General features: G+C 44.7%; 1 protein-coding gene across 3 annotated transcripts in view; it reads right to left on the bottom strand.

Moving 5' to 3' along the window:
* Positions 1–18,708, bottom strand: part of LOC125462579 (zinc finger protein GLIS2-like) — a 57,931-nt gene that overhangs the window by 7,829 nt on the left and 31,394 nt on the right. For all 3 annotated transcript variants that reach the window (XM_048552757.2, XM_048552756.2, XM_048552758.2), the window contains 3 exons: positions 3,941–4,201; positions 1,580–1,761; positions 685–864 (listed from right to left, as the gene is read on the bottom strand). In XM_048552757.2, coding sequence (XP_048408714.2) covers positions 685–864; positions 1,580–1,761; positions 3,941–4,121 — 543 coding nt within the window. In that variant the 5' untranslated portion in view covers positions 4,122–4,201. The remainder of the gene's footprint in view (positions 1–684; positions 865–1,579; positions 1,762–3,940; positions 4,202–18,708) is intronic.

Below are 18,708 nucleotides of genomic sequence, written 5' to 3'. Positions count from 1 at the left end.
CACTGATACTGCAGTTCTCCCTCAGTCCTGACGTTTTGTTGACAGTTCAGCGCTCCCTCAGTACTGATCCTCTGACACTGTAGCTCCCCCTCAGTCCTGACCTTCAGACACTGCAGCTCTCCCTCAGTCCTGACTCTCTGACACTGCAGCTCTCCCTCAGTCCTGACTCTCTGACACTGCAGCTCTTCCTCAGTACTGACCCTCTCTCAGTACAGCTCTCCCTCAGTCCTGACTCTCTGATGCTGCAGCCGTCCCTCAGTCCTGGCCCTCTGACAGTGCCGTGTTCCTTCAGTACTCTACACAGAATGACCACAAGGATTTTCCTTTGCTCTGTCTCTGCAAGGAAAAACTGTCTTGTTATTCCGACCGAGAGTAAACCCACAGAGTCATGGACATTATTTGACAAATTCTGCAGCAACATTTTTGAATCAGAGTTTCTGTTGCGCTGAACTGAGTAAGAGTTAAGGAAGCAATGTGGCAGGTCCAAAAACTATCTTGCTGGAAGCTGTGCAAAGGGAGCTGCAGGAGAGGCCTGGCCTCAATCCATGACAACCTTCCTGATCCCACCCTGCCTGCACCAAAAAGCAGTGGGAAACGCAGGTCCAGACACAGGCAGTGAACTCCTGAATTCCTGGTATCCCTCATGGCGACAGAGAGTAGGCAGCTCTGACAGCTTCCACTTACCTTGTGCCACCTGCAGGCCAGCTGTTCCATCGGGAGCTCCAGCAGGTTTTGCATTTCTTTCGGAGGGGTCACCAGTAAAGGGGATGGTAGGTGCACTGGGCTGGTGGAACCCAGTGGCAGGAAAAACTGCAATGTCTGTGAACTCTGACTTCCTTCCAGAAAGTGGATTGGCTGCGGCCCCTGCAGATTCAACATGGCAACATTTTAATTCATCATTATCTCCTGTTTTAATTCTGGTTCTCTTCTGAAGGTGAGGCACCATGTTCCCTAGATCACAGCTTTCATTGGTTAGGTGTAAACCTGGATGCTATTTCCCATTGGGTGCTCGTTATTGAATTGATAAAAGAAAACCCTCAATAAGATTTCAGTCTGTAACCCTCAACTGGATTCCAGCTTTTAATTAACTCCTATGTTATTCTAACTGTTACCCAACAAATCCCTCGATTAAATTCCAGATGCTAACTCATTCCCAGCTATCTGTTATTGCATACATGAGCCCCAAATCCCACAACAACCAGCACCCAGCATTATTTACTGAGGAAGGAGAAAGCAGCAGTGAGAGGGTGAGTCAGGAACACACTCCACCTGCTCATTTGTACAGGGCATCCATTTATTCAAATCGCATTCAATTTAATTGACAAGGAGCCTATTCAGCAGGCTGGAGGAGATGGTCTATTGTTGTTACATTACAATGAGAACACACTGACCAAGGCAAGTCTCAACGTGCCATTGAAAGATGTAGTACAGAAGCTTCAGGTTCAATATGCAGTTAAGGTGCAGCAGAACAGGTAGCTGAAATGCTACCAATGTCCTCAGGCCTTGGGGAAACATTCCAAATCATGATGGTGCAATCAATACATCATTCTTTCTGTCAGCTCAGGCCCCAGATACTTACAGTACTGACACCGGGTGACACATCGTCACCATTCTGCAGCTCCTCAGGTATTGCAGCTGTTCCAGCAGGAGAGTCAAGGCCAGAACCTGGGGACAGACTGAGATCCACAATGGAGTCTGACCTCTGGGCAGGAGAGAAATGCAAGTCCAGCTTCTCCTGATCCTTGGAACTGATCGATGGACCTGAAGTAGGCACGGGAGAGAGAGAAAGTGAGAGTTTTAGTGTGAGGTACAGGTATCACTGAATACCTCATCAACCAGCAGTTGGTCCAAATACTGATGGAACTATGCACTGGCTGTGAAAAATACCAACAGCCTTTTAATAAAGGTTGACATAATATTCTGGCATGATAACATTATAGCTTTATTAATAAAGACAAGGAACCTATTTGCATAATCTTTCAAAGAGCCAATGCAGACACAATAATATTCTGGCATGATAACATTATAGCTTTATAATATTCTGGCATGATAACATTATAGCTTTATTAATAAAGACAAGGAACCTATTTGCATAATCTTTCAAAGAGCCAATGCAGACACAATAAACTGAATAGCCTCTTTCTCCATTACTTTGACAACTTTAAACATCTGTCTTGCTTTCACGTCCTATGGATTGCAACGTTTTACGTGCAGGATCCCGGTTCCTAAGGTTGAAGAATACAAATTACTGAGAAATCTCAGATAGGCTGCACACTGGGAAATAGTGGCTAATGCCTCACAGTTTGTAAGGAGCTTCCTAAAGGCAATATACTGCTTTCGACTGAGACCTGGAGTCACTCAGCATCTCTGTGTATCATAAACGGACCACAGGAAAGGATAGAGATACTCTTGGGGCAGATGTGAGAGTCACCAAAGCTGATTTCTAACTCTCTGTAGCCTGCCACTATTAACAGAGAAGAGACTTGCATCTCTATAGCCCATACGTTGTCCCAAAGTGTATAACCAATGAATTACTTTTGAACACTGTTGCTGTGTAAGAAGCATGGCTGGAAATTTATGCAGATCACTTTCCCTCACACGCAATGTGGTAAACGACAAGTATTCAGTTTAGAGTGCTGTAGTTCAAGGGATTACAATTAACATTGGAAGAATTCCAATGCTCCTAAATATGTTACCATGGAAGAGGGCAAAAATACCTTGTTTTAATGTCTTAGTTGATGGGTGGCACCTCCAACAACACAGCACAGGCTCCTTCTGCTCAGGGAACATCAGTTTACACTTTGTGTTCAAATCTTAGCAGCAGGGGAACTGTATAAAAACTGCACTGAATATCCAGCAATGGGAACACGCATAATCTGTGCTGATTACTGTCATCACCGTAACTCTCCTAGTTTATCCAGCTTATCTCAATCTTCAGGATCATTTTCTATCCGTTTCTTTCATGTACCCGTCCAGCTTCCTCCTGAAAGTAAGCTCAAACACTTCCAGCGATACCAAGTTCTACAGCCAGTACAGACATTTCTCCAATGTTCCTTACTGGGTTTATTCGTAACTATTTTATATTTATGGCACCTCATCTTAGATTCAGCCACAGACGGCAACATCCTCTCCACTCCTGTCCTATCTAAAATTTTAAGGATTTCTATCAGGTTTCCTTTCTCTTTTCTAAATAAAATCACTCAACCTGTTCAATCTTTCTTGACAGCTGTAATTCCCTCAATTCTGGTACCATACCCACAAGTTCATTTCGCACTTGAACAGCTTTTATTTGTCTTTTGCATAAATGGAGACCGCACATGTGCAGTGTGCCCCGGCCAGGATCTTACAAAAGTTTAATACATTTTCACCGCTTTTGAATTCTATAGCCATTGAGATAAATTTCATTAGACGTTTTATTACTTTTTGACAGGCAGTGCTTCTTTTTAATGATTTATTCATCTGCATCCCTTTGCTCTCCTGCTCACTCAGTTTCTTAGTTTTTTCTCTCTCACCACAGTGGCGTCAGAGGTGAAGGAACAAAAACAAAGTTGCTGCAAAAGCTCGGCAGGTCTGGCAGCATCTGTGGAGGAGAAAACAGAGTTAACGTTTCAGGTCCAGTTCTGAGGAAGGGTTACCAGACCCTAAACGTTGACTCTGTTTTCTCTTCCACAGAAGCTGCCAGACCTGCTGAGCTTTTCCAGCGACTTTGTTTTTGTTCCTGATTTACAGCATCCGTAGTTCTTTTGATTTTTATCAGAGGTGAAGGCACTACATTCAACCAAGGTGCAAACAATGGTTTTTAGCATCAGTGCATTGGCGGGATATAGCATCCAAAAGGGATGGTTACTTGCAGATCTCTATGAACATTAGCTGTTACTCTCAAAAAGGTCACTTCCTGACTGCACAAAGGCTTGCTAATGAAAACGAGAAAGTCCCTCACCAGACAGGACGGACTGACGTGATGCTGGTGTGATGGTGGCTGTCCTGTCAGATGTCATCTTCAACACTCTCCGGGCACTGTTCTCCTCTGTCGTCTCATATACTCTCTGTTTCTTGCCCCTCATCATCCTAAGCTTGGAAATGCTGAGCTTCAGATCCAAGGGCTCGTCCAGGGAATGCATCCTCACAGTCACAGCTCGGAGAAGGAACAGTGGTCAGACTGAATGCAGCCTGGGAAATCTCTTCAACAAACTGTGCAATCCTAAATACAGAACCGCAAATTAGTTATCTCGGGAAGCAAATGTAATAATTCCAGTTGTCGTTTCTCATTCAAACATACTCAAAGCCATTTCAGAGAAAATAAATTACAGTTAAATAGCCTTTTTATGGCAAACGTAAGTGCCATGTGACACAAAGCAAGATCCCAAAAAACATCAGTGAACAGGATGTCTTTTCCTTTTGTGTTAGTCAGGACACTAAGAGACCTCTGCTCTTCTAAGACAGCCATAGGATCTTTTATATAAATCCACTGACAGGCTGACAGGACTAACATCTCACTTGTAAGAAAGCAGAACCAATAGTGGAACACTCCCTTACTATTGCACTATCATCCTATACTATGCACTGAGTAAACTCACTCTCACGTGTTGCTTATTCTCTAGGTAACTTGTCTGCTGGAATTGATGCCTCATTGATCTATTCCTAATGTAAGTTTACTTCTTTCCCAGTTACTTTGCATACAGGTCATTCCGACCTGCAGGTGATCATGCGACAATAATCTCTGCCAAATTCTCCTGATTCTGCCATTAGCATTAACCTTGAACTGATGCAAACCCTGTCTACAATGCCCATGGTGAAGCAATATTTCTGCTGAGCCCTTCTCTGTGGCCCTGGTTGAATAAATGTCAGTGAGTTACCTATTACAGTGACAATCACTAGCTTTAGTTCTCAGCCTGACAAGCCATCATCAGGCTTTGTTTGTTCTGAATATACTGCTTCATCACTCGACAAAAATTTGTTTTTGAGGCTGCCACTCCAGTTTAGCAGAAATAGCCTGAGGCTCTGAAATTTGGCAGAAGCTGTCCTTATGTTCCAATGTGCAGGAATGTGGGCTGGGAGTAGGAGTTTTTACAGTGTCTCCCCCCAAAATTACTTTGAGATACCAAAATGACCTCCCCTCTCCATTTCAGATTTGGCCCAGAATGGCTGTTTGGTGCTGAAAACATTTTATATATCTCCATATCTTGCTGTGGTGCCAGATAACACATCATGTGCTGCTCTTCATGCCAACTGGCCAAAATCTTCCCTCAAAATCTTTGCCTCTGTGTCCTCTGTTGGAAGTTTAAGAATCTTAGTCCAAGTTGAATAGCTAAGTTGTGGCTCTGCAGGTTGACAGGTGAATGCTATGTTAAAACTGAGACTTTATAAAGTGATTATGTTTAAAACTGTCTCTTCAAATCTAAGGTAAAATGTGGTGGAATGAGAGTTGATGAAATCATGGTGAATTCTGTTCACAACGGGGCTTCTCAGATTTGGTTATCACAGGGAAAGAGTCAGAGAGCAGAGGGATAGGGCAATTTTCACACCTTGTCACATTCTCCCCGTGTCTGCGTGGGTTTCCTCCGTGTACATGGATTTCCTCCCACAGTCCAAAGATGTGCAAGTTAGGTGGACTGGCCAAGGGAAATGCCAGGTTACTGGGATGGCGTAGGAGTGGGTCTGGATGAGATGGTCTTTAGAGGGTCAGTGTGGACTCGACAGGTTGAATGGCCTGCTTCCTCACCGTAGGGATTCTATGAAAAGAAGGGAAGCTGGTCTTTCAGGACACAGACTGAGAGAAGTGCAAACGAAAAGACTGAGACAGCAGATGTTGTGCTAAGCCAAAGGAAAAAGTGTTAAACTACAAAACAGAATACTAGTGAAACGGATTCTCTGTTTAACAGGATAGTACATGCAGAGATTTAAAGACCCAGGAGTTATCAGGAGGTGCTTTGCTGCTGGACGTCAGTTCCAAAGTACTCAGAAGATTGAATGAAGAGGCTTTCAAAGGATAATGGAAGGCTCAACGTGGTGTAACAGGCAGAAGGAATCTGTTGGTAAGTCAGGAGGTGTTTATAACAACCCACACTATTGTACATAAAAACCAAAAGAACTGCAGATGCTGTAAATCAGGAACAAAAACAAAACAGTTCTGAGGAGGGGTCACCGGACCTGAAATGTTAACTCTGCTTTCTCGTCAGATGCTGCCAGACCTGCTGAGCTTTTCCAGCAACTTTGTTTTTGCTCCACACTATTGTGCATTTGTTGAGAGTATTTTGTAATGTGTTATGAAGATATATTAACTGAAATATTAAATTTGATTATAGTTGGCTGAATGTATGTCTATTTATATCTTAAACATTTTGGGAAGAAAAGTCAGCGGAAAAACATACTGCATTGCAAAGAATACAATCTGCTTCACTGAATATGAACTTCAAAGTGCTATAGAACTAACAGTATTCCCAAAGTCTCTTTCTCCATATTGCAGTGCTTCTTCTGAGACTGGTTTAGTTTCTTAGAGTACCTCCAGCATCTCTATCCCCAAACTCTGTAACAAGGCAGCAGCCAGCCTCAAATCACTCACATCAAATGCCAAGTAGAAAGGTCAAGAAAATTCAGGGGCAGTCAACACTGGTTCATTCATTAAGATTACTTGCAGCTTCTCAAATGTTGCTTGGAATTCTTCTCACTGTAGGAACATTCATAGAAAGATAGAAGATAGGAGCAGGATTTGGCCATTCAATCCCTCAGGCCTGTTCTGCCATTCCATATGGTCATGGCTGACCATTGAGCCATCCTCATCCTACCTCCCCATATCCCTTGATCCTTTTAGCTCCTTCTTGAAAACACAATATTTTGGCCTCAACCACTTTCTGTGGTAGTGAATTCCACAGGCTGACCACTCTGCATTAAGATATTTCTCCTTATCTCAGCCCTAAAAGGTTTACCTCTTATCCTTAAACAATGATCCTGGTTCGGGACTTGCCTATCGTCAGGAACACCCTTGTTTCATCTAACCTGTCTAATCCCGTTAGATGGTTAGCACTGCTGCCTCATAGCACCAGGGACCTGGGTTCAATTCCACCCTTGGGCGACTGTCTGTGTGGAGTTTGCACATTCTCCCTGTGTCTGTATGGGTTTGCTCCGGGTGCTCCCGTTTCCTCCCACAGTCCAAAGATGTGCAGGTTAGGTAGATTGGCCATGTTAAATTTCCCGTAGTGTTCAGGGGTGTGTAGATTAGGTGGGTTATAGGGGGATGGGTCTGGGTGGGATGCTCTCAGGTTCGATGTGGACTTGTTGGGCCGAAGGGCCTGTTTCCACACTGTATGGAATCTAAAAAAAATTACCATGAAACATCCCCTTGTTTTTTTCTAAGCTCCAGTGAATGAAATTCTAATCTCTCGTCACACGTCAGGCCTGCCATCCCAGGAATCAAACTGGTAAACGTTTGCTGCACTCTCTCTATAGCAAGAACATCCTTCCTCAGATAAGGAAACAAAAACTGGATACAATATTCCAAGTGTGGCCTTACCAATGCCCTGTATAAATACAAAAAGACATTCCTGCTTTGATACTCGAACCCTCTCGCTATGAAGGCCAACATACAATTTGCCTTCTTTACTTCACACTTACTTTTCGTGACTGGTGCATAGGACACCCAGGTCTGGCTGAACAATCCTTTCTCTCAATTTACAATCATTCAAACAATAATCTGCCTTTCTATTTTTCACATTTATCCAATTGAAACTGCATCTGCCATTTGTTTTCCCCACCCACTCAGCCTGTCCGAATAACCCCGCAACATCTCTGCATCCTCATCACATCTTACCCGTCCGCCCAGCCTTGTGTCGTCTACAAATTTTGAGAAGTTACCTATCGTTCCCTCATCTAAATATTGTGAATGGCTGGGTTGTACTATCGATCCCTGCGGTGCCCCATTAGTTAATGCCTGCCATTCAGAAAATGACTCCGTTATCTCTACCCTTTCTTTCCCATTTGCTAACCAATTTTCTCCCCACCTCAATACACTACACCCAATGCCACGTATTTTAATTTTTATCTCTTAAGTATGACTTTGTCAAAAGCCTACTGAAAGTCCAAACAGACCACAGTCACTGGCTTCTCTAATCAACTCGAGGAGTTACGTCCTTGAAAAATTCCAGTGAATTTGTCAAACTGGATTTCGTTTTTGTAAATCCATACTGACTGTGTCTGATTCCACCACTGTTTTCTAAGCACTCTGCTATAAAATCCTTGATAATAGATGGTAGCGTCTTGCCGACCACAAAACTCAGAATTACTGGTCTATAATTCTCTGTTTTCTCTCTACATCTCTTTTTAAATAGTGGCTAATAGCTATTAGCTATCCTCCAATCTGCAAAAATCTTGGAAGATGATCATCAATGCATCCGCTATTTTGAGGGCCACTTCCTTAAATACCCTGGGATGTGGATTACCAGGCCCAGGGGATTTATCAGCCTTCTAGGCCTATTTATCAGTCTCAGTTCATCCAGTGGCCTCTCGCGTGGCATGATAGCCTCCTGGCGTGGGGACCTCCTGCCCTTCACAGTGACCTCCAGGTGTGGCGTGGCATTCTTGGCATTTTCCCAGTGCAGCCATCCAGCAGGTAGGGCAGCCCCCACAGCGCGGCATCCTCTTGGCCTGGCGTGGCAGTGTGGAGCGATCTCCCAGCCTCATAAACCTCAAGGCAAAATCCCAGTGCGGGCTGCAGTCAGGGCCCGGTGCGGGCTGGAGTCAGGGCCCGGTGCGGGCTGGAGTCGGGGCCCGGTGCGGGCTGCAGTCAGGGCCCAGTGCGGTCTGCAGTCAGGGCCCAGTGCGGGCTGGAGTCAGGGCCCGGTGCAGACTGGAGCCAGGGCCCAGAGAGGTCTGGAGCCATGGCCCAGAGAGGTCTGGAGTCAGGGCCCAGTGCGGACTGGAGTCAGGGCCCAGTGCGGGCTGGAGTCAGGGCCCAGTGCGGGCTGGAGTCAGGGCCCAGTGCGGGCTGGAGTCAGGGCCCAGTGCGGGCTGGAGTCAGGGCCCAGTGCGGGCTGAAGCCAGGGCTCAGTGCAGGCTGGAGTCAGGGCCCAGTGCGGGCTGTAGTCAGGGCCCAGTGCGGGCTGGAGTCAGGGCCCAGTGCGGGCTGGAGTCAAGGCCCAGTGCGGGCTGGAGCCAGGTCCCAGTGCAGATTGGAGCCAGGGGCCAGTGCAGATTGGAGCCAGGGCCCAGTGCAGATTGGAGCCAGGGCCCAGTGCAGATTGGAGGCTAGGTGCCAGTGTGGTCTGGGTCAAAAGACCATTGTTCTGGACTTTTATCTGTGCCATGCTCGATATTTTATTTCTCTATTTTCTAAGGTCTTGTAACTAAAGAAGCTGTATCCAGGTACCTTTGTACCTAAGATGATGCTGTAAGTGGTGACGTATAAACCTTTCATTGAATTTATGTGACAATTAAGCTAATTCAATCCTATCAATTTCTCCAACATCATTTCTATACTAACACAGATTTGTTTCAGTTCCTCCCTCTCACTAAACCCTATGTTCCCTGTCATTTCTGGTATGTTACTCCCGTCCTCCTTTATGATGAAAGAAGCTAAGTATGGATTTAGTTCATCAGCCATTTCTTTGCTCCTTGTATAAATTCCCCTGTTTCTGACTATAGGGGAATTAGTTTTCACCAATCATATTCTCCTTACATACCAATAGAAACTTTTACAGTCAGTTCTTACATTCCTCTCAAGCTCACTCTCATACACTATTTTCCTCTTCTTAATCAATCCCTGGGCCCTCCTTTGATGACTTCTAAATGGTTCTGAATCCTGAGGTCTATTGTTTTTCTTATCAATTTATATGCATCAGTTTTGCATGTAATACTATCTCTAGTATCCTTTGTAAGCCATGGTTTGGCCAGTGTCTTCTTTGCATTCCTGTACCAGTTCGGAATAAACAAATTTTGTTGTTCCCTCATTTGCTCTTTGAATGCTTGCCATTGCCTCTCCACTGTCATTCTGTTCAGTAATATTTCCCAAACTAGCTAGCTTATGCCTAATAGCATCATAATTTCTTCTATTCAGATTCAGGACCATAATCTCAGAAAGAACCATCTTACTCTTCATCTTGTTGAAGAATTTCACCATATTAAATTCACACACAATTACAGATGCTCCTTTACTGCATGGATCTTCTATTTAATGCCATTCCCAACATCACCACTATAGTTCAGTGGTCCAAATACCACACCCACAAATGTTTCTTTCCCCCTTGGTATTTTGCAATTCTACACACACATATTCTACATTATCTGAGCCAATATCTTTTGTCAATATTGTGTTTATATCCTCTTTAACCAGTAATGCAACTCCACTACCTTTTCCTTTTTCTCTATCCTTCCTAAATATGGAATACTCGTGAATGTTCAGTTGCCATTCCTAGCCACTCTGTAGCCATGCCTCTGCAAACCTCACTTTATCCTACTCATTTACATCTGTCTGTGTGATTATTTCATCCACTTTATTTTGAATGCCCCATGCATTCAAACACAAGCCTCAAGGTATGTCTTTTCAATATTCCTTGTCCCATTCTCACTATTTTTCTTTTACTCTGGCCTTGTTTGGTTTTGGACCTTAATTTCCCTGCCTAACACCTTCCTTATTACCCTTTCAGTTTTTTGTTCTTGTCTCCTTCTTCTGACTTCTTACATACATTCCCAGGCCCCTGCCAATTTAATTTAAACTCTCTCCAGACACACCAGGGCATCAGTCCCATTTTTTCTGATGCCCCAGGAATGCTTAAACACTCCCTCTCACACCATCTCGGTAGCCACATATTCATCCAATACATTCTGCTATTTTTACCCTGTTGCTGTTTTCCATGAGAGGTCATTCCTCTCAAAAAACATGCGGATCTGGTTTCCAGGGGAATGGCCACAGGGAATTCCTACACTTCTCTTTGTGAAGGAATTATTTCAGGTATCTGCCTTACTTGGGCGCTAGGCTCTATTGTTAATGCCTCTTTTTCCGAACTCTAGACCCTCCCCAAAAACACAGGAATATTTTCACTCTATTTACCCTGGCAAATCCTTTCATCATCTCACTGACAGCAACCATTATCATCCACACTCTGGGGAATATAACCAAGATGATGTAACTTGTCTTCAGAGATTTCCCCTTTGGCCTTAGCCTGTGATTCCCTGCAGAGTCTGAGCAGAGGAACTAAAGGGTCCAGGTTTCTCAGGTTGCCACACTGGGTGAGACATCTGAACTTCTCTCCTGCCTGTAGGCTGCCTATTCCATCAAAGGAATGCTGCAAATGAGAAGCAGATGACCTTCCCAACAAAATGATTTGGAGTTTCTCGCTGGGGCAAGTTTCATTCAGATTCTAGCTCTGGTAGACCCAGCTCTCAAAGCGGCTGCTTCCACTCTTCACGATCAACCACTCCCCCTTTAATGTTCTCAACCCAGTGTCTCCACTGCTTGGCCAGCATCAAACAAAATCACAGAATGTTTACAGCCCAGAAAGAGGCTATTTGGTCCATCATAAGAGATAATGGGAATTGCAGATGCTGGAGAATCCGAGATAACAAAGTGTGGAGCTGGATGAACACCGCAGGCCAAGCAGCATCTCAGGAGCACAAAAGCTGACATTTCGGGCCTAGACCCTTCATCAGAGAGGGGGATGGGGTGAGGGAACTGGAATAAATAGGGAGAGAGGGGGAGGCAGACCGAAGGTGGAGACACTTGTTGCTGTAATCTGGATTATTTAAATTCTCATTTACCAGCTGGAATTATATACAGAGAAGGGAGAAGCTGGGATAATTTTCATTATAGCAGAGAAGGTTAAGGAGAGTTTTAATAAAGTTGTTGGAAATTATGAAGGATTTGATACAATAAATGAGCAGAAACTGTTTTCATTGGCAGAAGGGTTGGTAACCAGAGGACACATTAAATTAATTGTTTAAAGAAGCTGGGGTGGGGGGGGGGGGGGGGAGGTGTGAGATAAGGAGACTTTTTGTACACAGCAATGTGCTGCCTGAAAGAGAGGTGGGAACAATGTTAATAATTTTCAACAAGGAATTGAATAAATGAAGGAGAAAGTTTTATAGGGATGTAGGGAAAGAGACTAATTAGATTGCTTTGTCAAAGGGCTAGTACAGGACAAATGAACTAAATGACTTCCTTTTCTGCATCTAACTGGATGTAACAGCTCACTCACAAAATCCCAAAAAGAGAAAAATATAATGGACAATGTTCATTGAAGCTGTGCAACCAGGCGACAATTTGCAAATCCCCAACAAACTGCTCCTTTATCTGACTTCAGGTGTGCAGCAGCAGAACAATATTTAAAGACAAATAAAGAGGAGTTTTGTTTGAGTAACTGTTCCTGTGCAACATACAGGGACCTGGCCTCTACATTCTGGTCCTTTACAGCAGCAACTCCTATTTAATGGGCGGATTTTTAATCCTGGAAATCAAGTGAATCAAAATACAGCTGACTTGAAGCAATATGCCCACCACAAGAGAGATAAAAGGCAAATCTCAGCTGATCAGACATGTGCACCGTTTATTTTGTTTGATCTTAATTCCATAGATTTTTTTCTCTGAAATATTGTTTCCTTACAAAACCATGCCTCATTGCACAGGTACCTCTCTATTGCAGTCAAGATAAAGTACATCCCGAGGTAACTTGTTCCCCAACTTCTTCCAGTCCCTATTATCTGAAAGGAACAATGTAAAAGATGACAGGAGAGAGTTAGAGGAATTGTACTGTGTGAAAGCAGTTTCTTTGGAAAGCCAAACCAGATATGATGGACCAAATAATAGAATGTGAAGCTGGATGAACACAGCAGGCCAAGCAGCATCTCAGAAGCACAAAAGCTGACGTTTCGGGCCTAGACCCTTCATCAGAGAGGGGGATGGGGTGAGGGTTCTGGAATAAATAGGGAGAGAGGGGGAGGCGGACCGAAGATGGAGAGAAAAGAAGATAGGTGGAGAGGAGAGTATAGGTGGGGAGGTGGGGAGAGAATAGGTCAGTCCAGGGAAGACGGACAGGTCAAGGAGGTGGGATGAGGTTAGTAGGTAGGAAATGGAGGTGCGGCTTGGAGTGGGAGGAAGGGATGGGTGAGAGGAAGAACAGGTTACGGAGGCAGAGACAGGCTGGACTGGTTTTATCACTTTCTCCTCTGGAACCTAGCCCAACATTTGCAAAGATATTTTGGAAAGGTTCACTGGCTGAACTGAGAAGACAATGCAGTTGTTAACAGTTTTGTCAATGGTTTCAGCTTTGGTTCAGTTGGTAGCACTCTTGCCTTGGAGTCAGAAGGTAATGAAGGAAAAGTCCCACTCCAGGACTTCGAGCACATAAAGACAACAATGTCATGCTAAGGGAGTTCTGCATAGTTAGAGGTTCTGTATCCCCAGATGAGACATTGAGCTCTAGCCCGACTGCCTCCTCAGATGGATGTAAATTGCCTGTGGCTCCGTCACAAAGAAGAGCAGGAAATACCAGGATAATAAAATGTGAGGCTAGATTAACACAGCAGGCCCAGCAGCATCTCAGGAGCACAAAACCCGACATTTCTGGCCTAGACCTATCTTGGATTCTCCAGCATCTGCAGTTCCCATTATCAGCAGGAAATACCATAGTGGGGCACTAGAGGGCACTGCTGCACCCAAGGTCCATGATTGGAGTAGAATCGTAGCTGCGATATTCCTGAAACTGGGAAAGGAAGCCTAACTGGATATCTGTTCTAGTGATGTTGGCTGGGGAAATAAATTGGCCAGAAACCAGGGGGAACACCCTGCTCTTCTTCACAGTGGTGCAATGAAATCTTTTACACCCAAGAAAGCAGACCGGGTTTCAGTGTAACATCCCATTAGAAGACAGCACCTCCAGCAGTGTAGAGCTCCTTCAGTACTGCACCACACTCGTCAAGTTCTAATCCCTAAACTGGGACTGGAACCCACTGAGATACCCGTCTGCCTTCTCAAATGGATGGAAAGGTCACATGGTGATATTGCAACTCAGGGCAGGAGTGTTCCTGTCAAACTTTCATTTGTCAATTTCCCAAAAAAATGTTATCTGATTATTATCATATTTCCATTTGTGGGAGCTTGCTGTGCACAAATTGGCAGCTGGCTTTCCAATATTACAATTGGGTCGGCATTTTTTAAAAAATGTACTTCACTGGCTGCGTCAAGAGCTCGGAATTTTTGAGGTTGTAGAAGACACTGTTGAAACGCGAGTCCTTTCTTTTGAAGGAATCCAGCATTCACACAGTTAAACTGCCCAGCAATAAATTACTCTGAGTCTATACAGATCACCTCTGCACCAGGAAACCGCAGTGAGTCCCTCTAGACCAAGTCTGTGTGCTGGTCCCAAGAAAGCACTTGGGGGCCTGTGCTCTTTGTGAGCAGTGGAATTCTCAGGCCTGTGGGGGAGTGCCAGATTCCCCACCACCACGAGACATACACACCCCCCACCCCCAACTGCATTCATCAGCTCTGAACATCTACAAGAATAATACAATTCAATCTGTGCCAACTCATTCAACTAAGGTCTAACTGCTTCCCGCCCGCCCTACGTTCCCCTTGTGGCCTATAATGGGTTTCAGACTCCACAAGAAACATTGCACCTTTTTAAATGCTTAACTCAAATGGTTCAACGTTGGAGTACGAATAGTAACCAGTCTCTGTTTCCAAACAAATATGCCTTGGTGAAGTACTGACACAGCTGGAGTCTGTAACCCCCACACCAGGAGGAATCTTGTCTACATTTAACATGGGAACAGGCCAAGAATGAGGCACTTCCACAATCAGTAGGGGCCTCAAACGACATCCGCATTCTCCCACTTCAGTACATTGGATTCCCAAGACCTGCGTGTTTATTTAAATAGATGCAGCAAATGAACTTGGTCAGCCACGGCGCACTGCCTGATTAATGTCTGCACTAAAAGGTCTTTATTCTTGTACAGCTCTGGCACCAAAACTGGAAAACTTATTCAGGGAGCTCCCGCAGAGAGGTACTGCAGTAAAGCTGACCCACCTCGTCAGGGCAGTACAGAGCAAACTTCACTCTGATAACACGTTAAACTGAGACCTCCACAATCCTCACCTTAGGGTGTAAACTGTAGAACTACTGAAGAACAGTGGGAGAGTTCACCTATTATTACTATTTACTAAATTACTATTTACTTCTCAACAACTATTTACAGCAGATTATCTGGTCACCAACTCAGTGTTGTTTGTGAAATCTGGCTGCATAATTGTGGGTCTTGTATTTTTCTATCAATGGATCCCTGTCCGGTCTCAGTCTCCTACTCCATCCCTCTACCTGTGACATGCCTCTTTTAGATGCAACCACCAAACTGTCCTGTGGCTTCTGCATCTTTGCATCAATGAGGCTTTAATGCTGTGACTGGGATTTAGACGATTTACCATGAGTAAGTTCAGTCGGGCTGACAATGACTCTTCACATCTTTCTCCCTTCAAAAACCACACATGGAAAGAAAGAAGCACCTAATTGTCTGTGAATCATTTGGGTCTTTCTGAGTCATAAGTGGTGCTATATGAATGCAAATTCTCTCCCATCCTTTTGACATCAACTGATCTACTGCCCATTATGTTCATTCTGTCCCTGCTTCACTAACCAAATTAAATTTCCATTTTTATACAGAGCATCACGAGTACTGAATGACTGAGGGAGAGGGATTAGCATCAGTAGAGATTCAGTCAGTAACACAAGTGCAGGAGGACCGGGGTTACTGAGTGACAGTGTGAGGAAGCTGGTTTAACATCAGTGGAGATCCAGTCAGTTACATGGGGCGTCTACGGGGGTTTGTGAATGACATTGTGAGGGAAACTCATTTAAATTTGGGAATTCTTTCTTAACAAGGGAGTGAAATTCAGAAAGGATTTGAAAACTTCAATTTCTTTGTTAGGCAGGTAAGAATTTTTTTTATTATTTTGCATGTTTTGTGACTGACAGGATTGAAACTATGCAATAAAACAAACCAGCTGTGAGGGATTACAAGCTTGGCTCTATCAAGTAACGCCTCTATGAACAGCAGTAGAAACTGAGGCCTGTAATATGTACCAAACTCTCTGAGCACAAGTGCTGCCAAAGCGTCCCCTCCCACCAGGGCTCTATATAACTGGAAAGCAGCCTCCCCCACCCCGCCAGCCAAGCCCAATCCTGGCCCTTCTTAACTGGGCTCCTCCCTGCAGGGGGGTCCCCCCTCTGTCTGCTTACACAGCAACCTGACAACACAGCGTCTGAACGCAGCCACTGTGCTCCTCCACTGTGACTTGTGTTGCACAGAGCCATGCACACCCAGATTCCAGAAGGTTCTCTGGGCTTTCTCTAATTCTGTCACCGAAGGAACTTCTGTGAAGGCAGCAGATGTGATTTGTAATGGGTCACAGCTCAACGGCTATCTCTATGAGATTACTGTGAGTTATGGCCTTGGGATAATCCTGTTGCAGAGGGATGGGGGTGGGGAGTCACTATGTGACGACCATTGCTTGCGGTAACACCCATCCCGAGACCCCTCCCATGATCCACTGGTATTCACAACACAACGGTGAAACACATATTAAAACTTTTAGTAATTTCAAAACCTCAGCCCCTCAACTTAAAACATTAAAAGTGCTGATTTTCAGATGAAGAATGTAGATGGCAAGGACAGCATTTATTGCCGATCTATATTTACCCCTTAAGAAGCTGGTGGCAAGCTGCTGAACTCTATGTGATGTAGACACTCCCACAGAGCTGTTTGGGAGGGAGGCCCAGGATTTTAATCCAGTGACAGTGAAGAAACAGCAATATCTTTCCACATCAGGATGATGTGTGACTTGGAGGGAACTCACAGCTTGTCATACACCTGCTGACCTTGTCTTTCTACATGGTGGTGGGTAGAGGTTTGAGAAATGCTGCTGGAGAAAATAGCACGAGTCTGTCACAGCTGCAGAGAAATGACCTGGGCGAGTACTCAAACTTGTTTGTCTATTAAGAGGCGCCGTGAGATGATTATTCTCAGCATCTTTTATTAAATGGTTGTGATTTTTTTTGAAAGCAAACACAACCTCTGCCACATACAGGGTTTTTCAGCTTTGTGAAGATGTCAGTTTATTAAAGGAGTTAAAAAAATCCAATGTTAACTGTGCAGGTTGTGGTTGTCCAATTGCATATCTCCCGCTCACTCTACAGGCTCACACGCAGAATTATTGTGATTTGTGCTTTCTGTATGTGTCAGCCTCAGAAACTGAATAGGGTTGAGCACCTGATTAACCGCAACTTTTTTTTGTTCATTTGAGGGATCTGGGTGTCACTGACTGTCCCAGCCTGCCCCTTGTAAAAATGGCGGTGAGCTGCACTTTTGAAGTCCACCTGCTGTGGGTTGACCCACAATGCTATTAAGGAGAGAATTCTTCTAAAAAGCAGCATGTGAATTTCTCACTAAGATAGCGTATGGGGAATTAGTGCTCGTTAAACAGCTAAAGGGCCCAAATTACCTCATTAATATTCAGCTTCCTATCTTACCAAAAACATAAACAAGCTATAGACTTCATGGAAACTCAACATACAAGCCAGTGTGCGTTCCTGATAAATTCAGCTCATCATTTGCTGTGAATAACCTTCACAATGGACACTGGGCACCAAAATCTCAGGGCAGCTCCACAGCAGCAAGACAAGAAACCACACATCCGCGCACACTGGCATCTGATACATGCTAGCTTCTAAAAGCCCTCTAATCCCTTCTCCATGTTTACAGACTCCTTCATTTCAATGCTGCACCTCAGACTGCATTGACAACTATAACACTGAAATGCTGCAGGAAGGACAGTGCACAGCTCAGGGACACGGTCCCGGTTCATGGACCAGGCCAGGTTGTATTTCTGGGCTCCCTGTTCACTCTCATAGCCTTCACCCATCCTAAGCCCTGCCAGGATGTTCACAGCATTCCTGCCATGCACTGCATTGCCTGTTTGTGCTTTGCCTCCTCAGGCAGAGATATAAGGCGCTATTATCTCTGTCTTACCTTGTCATTTAGCACAGATGCAGAGACAGGAAGCTTGCTGTGGATCTCAGCAGGCTGCAGTCAGGTCAAGGGGGGGACTGTCTTCGTTGGCGGGGTTCCCAGCAAAGTACATCAAGGGAAACCTCTGATACCAAACAAGGGGTTTGGAAATGGTCAGCCAACCGCTCAGGGTCATCAGAGTCAGGATCCTCTCCACAAAATGGGGAAGAAGACAAATGTCAAATAGTCAACCAGCCACCTCAAATTTTTCCATCCTATTAGGGGCTGTCTTCCTCATGAAATAATACAGGGGCAGGCAAAACAAGAGATGAAAGTGGCTGGCATAACTTACTTCTGGTGCAGTTAAGGAGATATGCTCAGAGGCACATGTGGTTGGCAGCGTCGGGGTTAGGGTGGGTTACAGTGAACGAGGAAGATGCTGCAGGCAATAGTGACAGGTGACAAAAACAAAGTTGCTGGAAACACTCAGCAGGTCTGGCAGCATCTGTGAAGGAGAAAACAGAGTCAACGTTTTGGGTCCGGTGACCCTTCCACAGAACTGTGAGGGGGCACAGCAATGGTTCTCACTGAGAGAGGGGTACAATGGCAGAGATAGTGAGTTGTTCCAGGAACAGTGTGTGGCAAAGTGAGGTTGGAGTCAGACGAGAAGGGCACCATAGGGAAAGTTGAGCTTGGCCAAAATAATGTAAGAGTCAGCCT

Source organism: Stegostoma tigrinum, chromosome 23 (assembly GCF_030684315.1).
Source record: "Stegostoma tigrinum isolate sSteTig4 chromosome 23, sSteTig4.hap1, whole genome shotgun sequence".
Taxonomy (NCBI): domain Eukaryota; kingdom Metazoa; phylum Chordata; class Chondrichthyes; order Orectolobiformes; family Stegostomatidae; genus Stegostoma; species Stegostoma tigrinum.
Note: the sequence above shows the minus strand (reverse complement) of the source record. Positions and strands in the feature narration are given on the sequence as shown.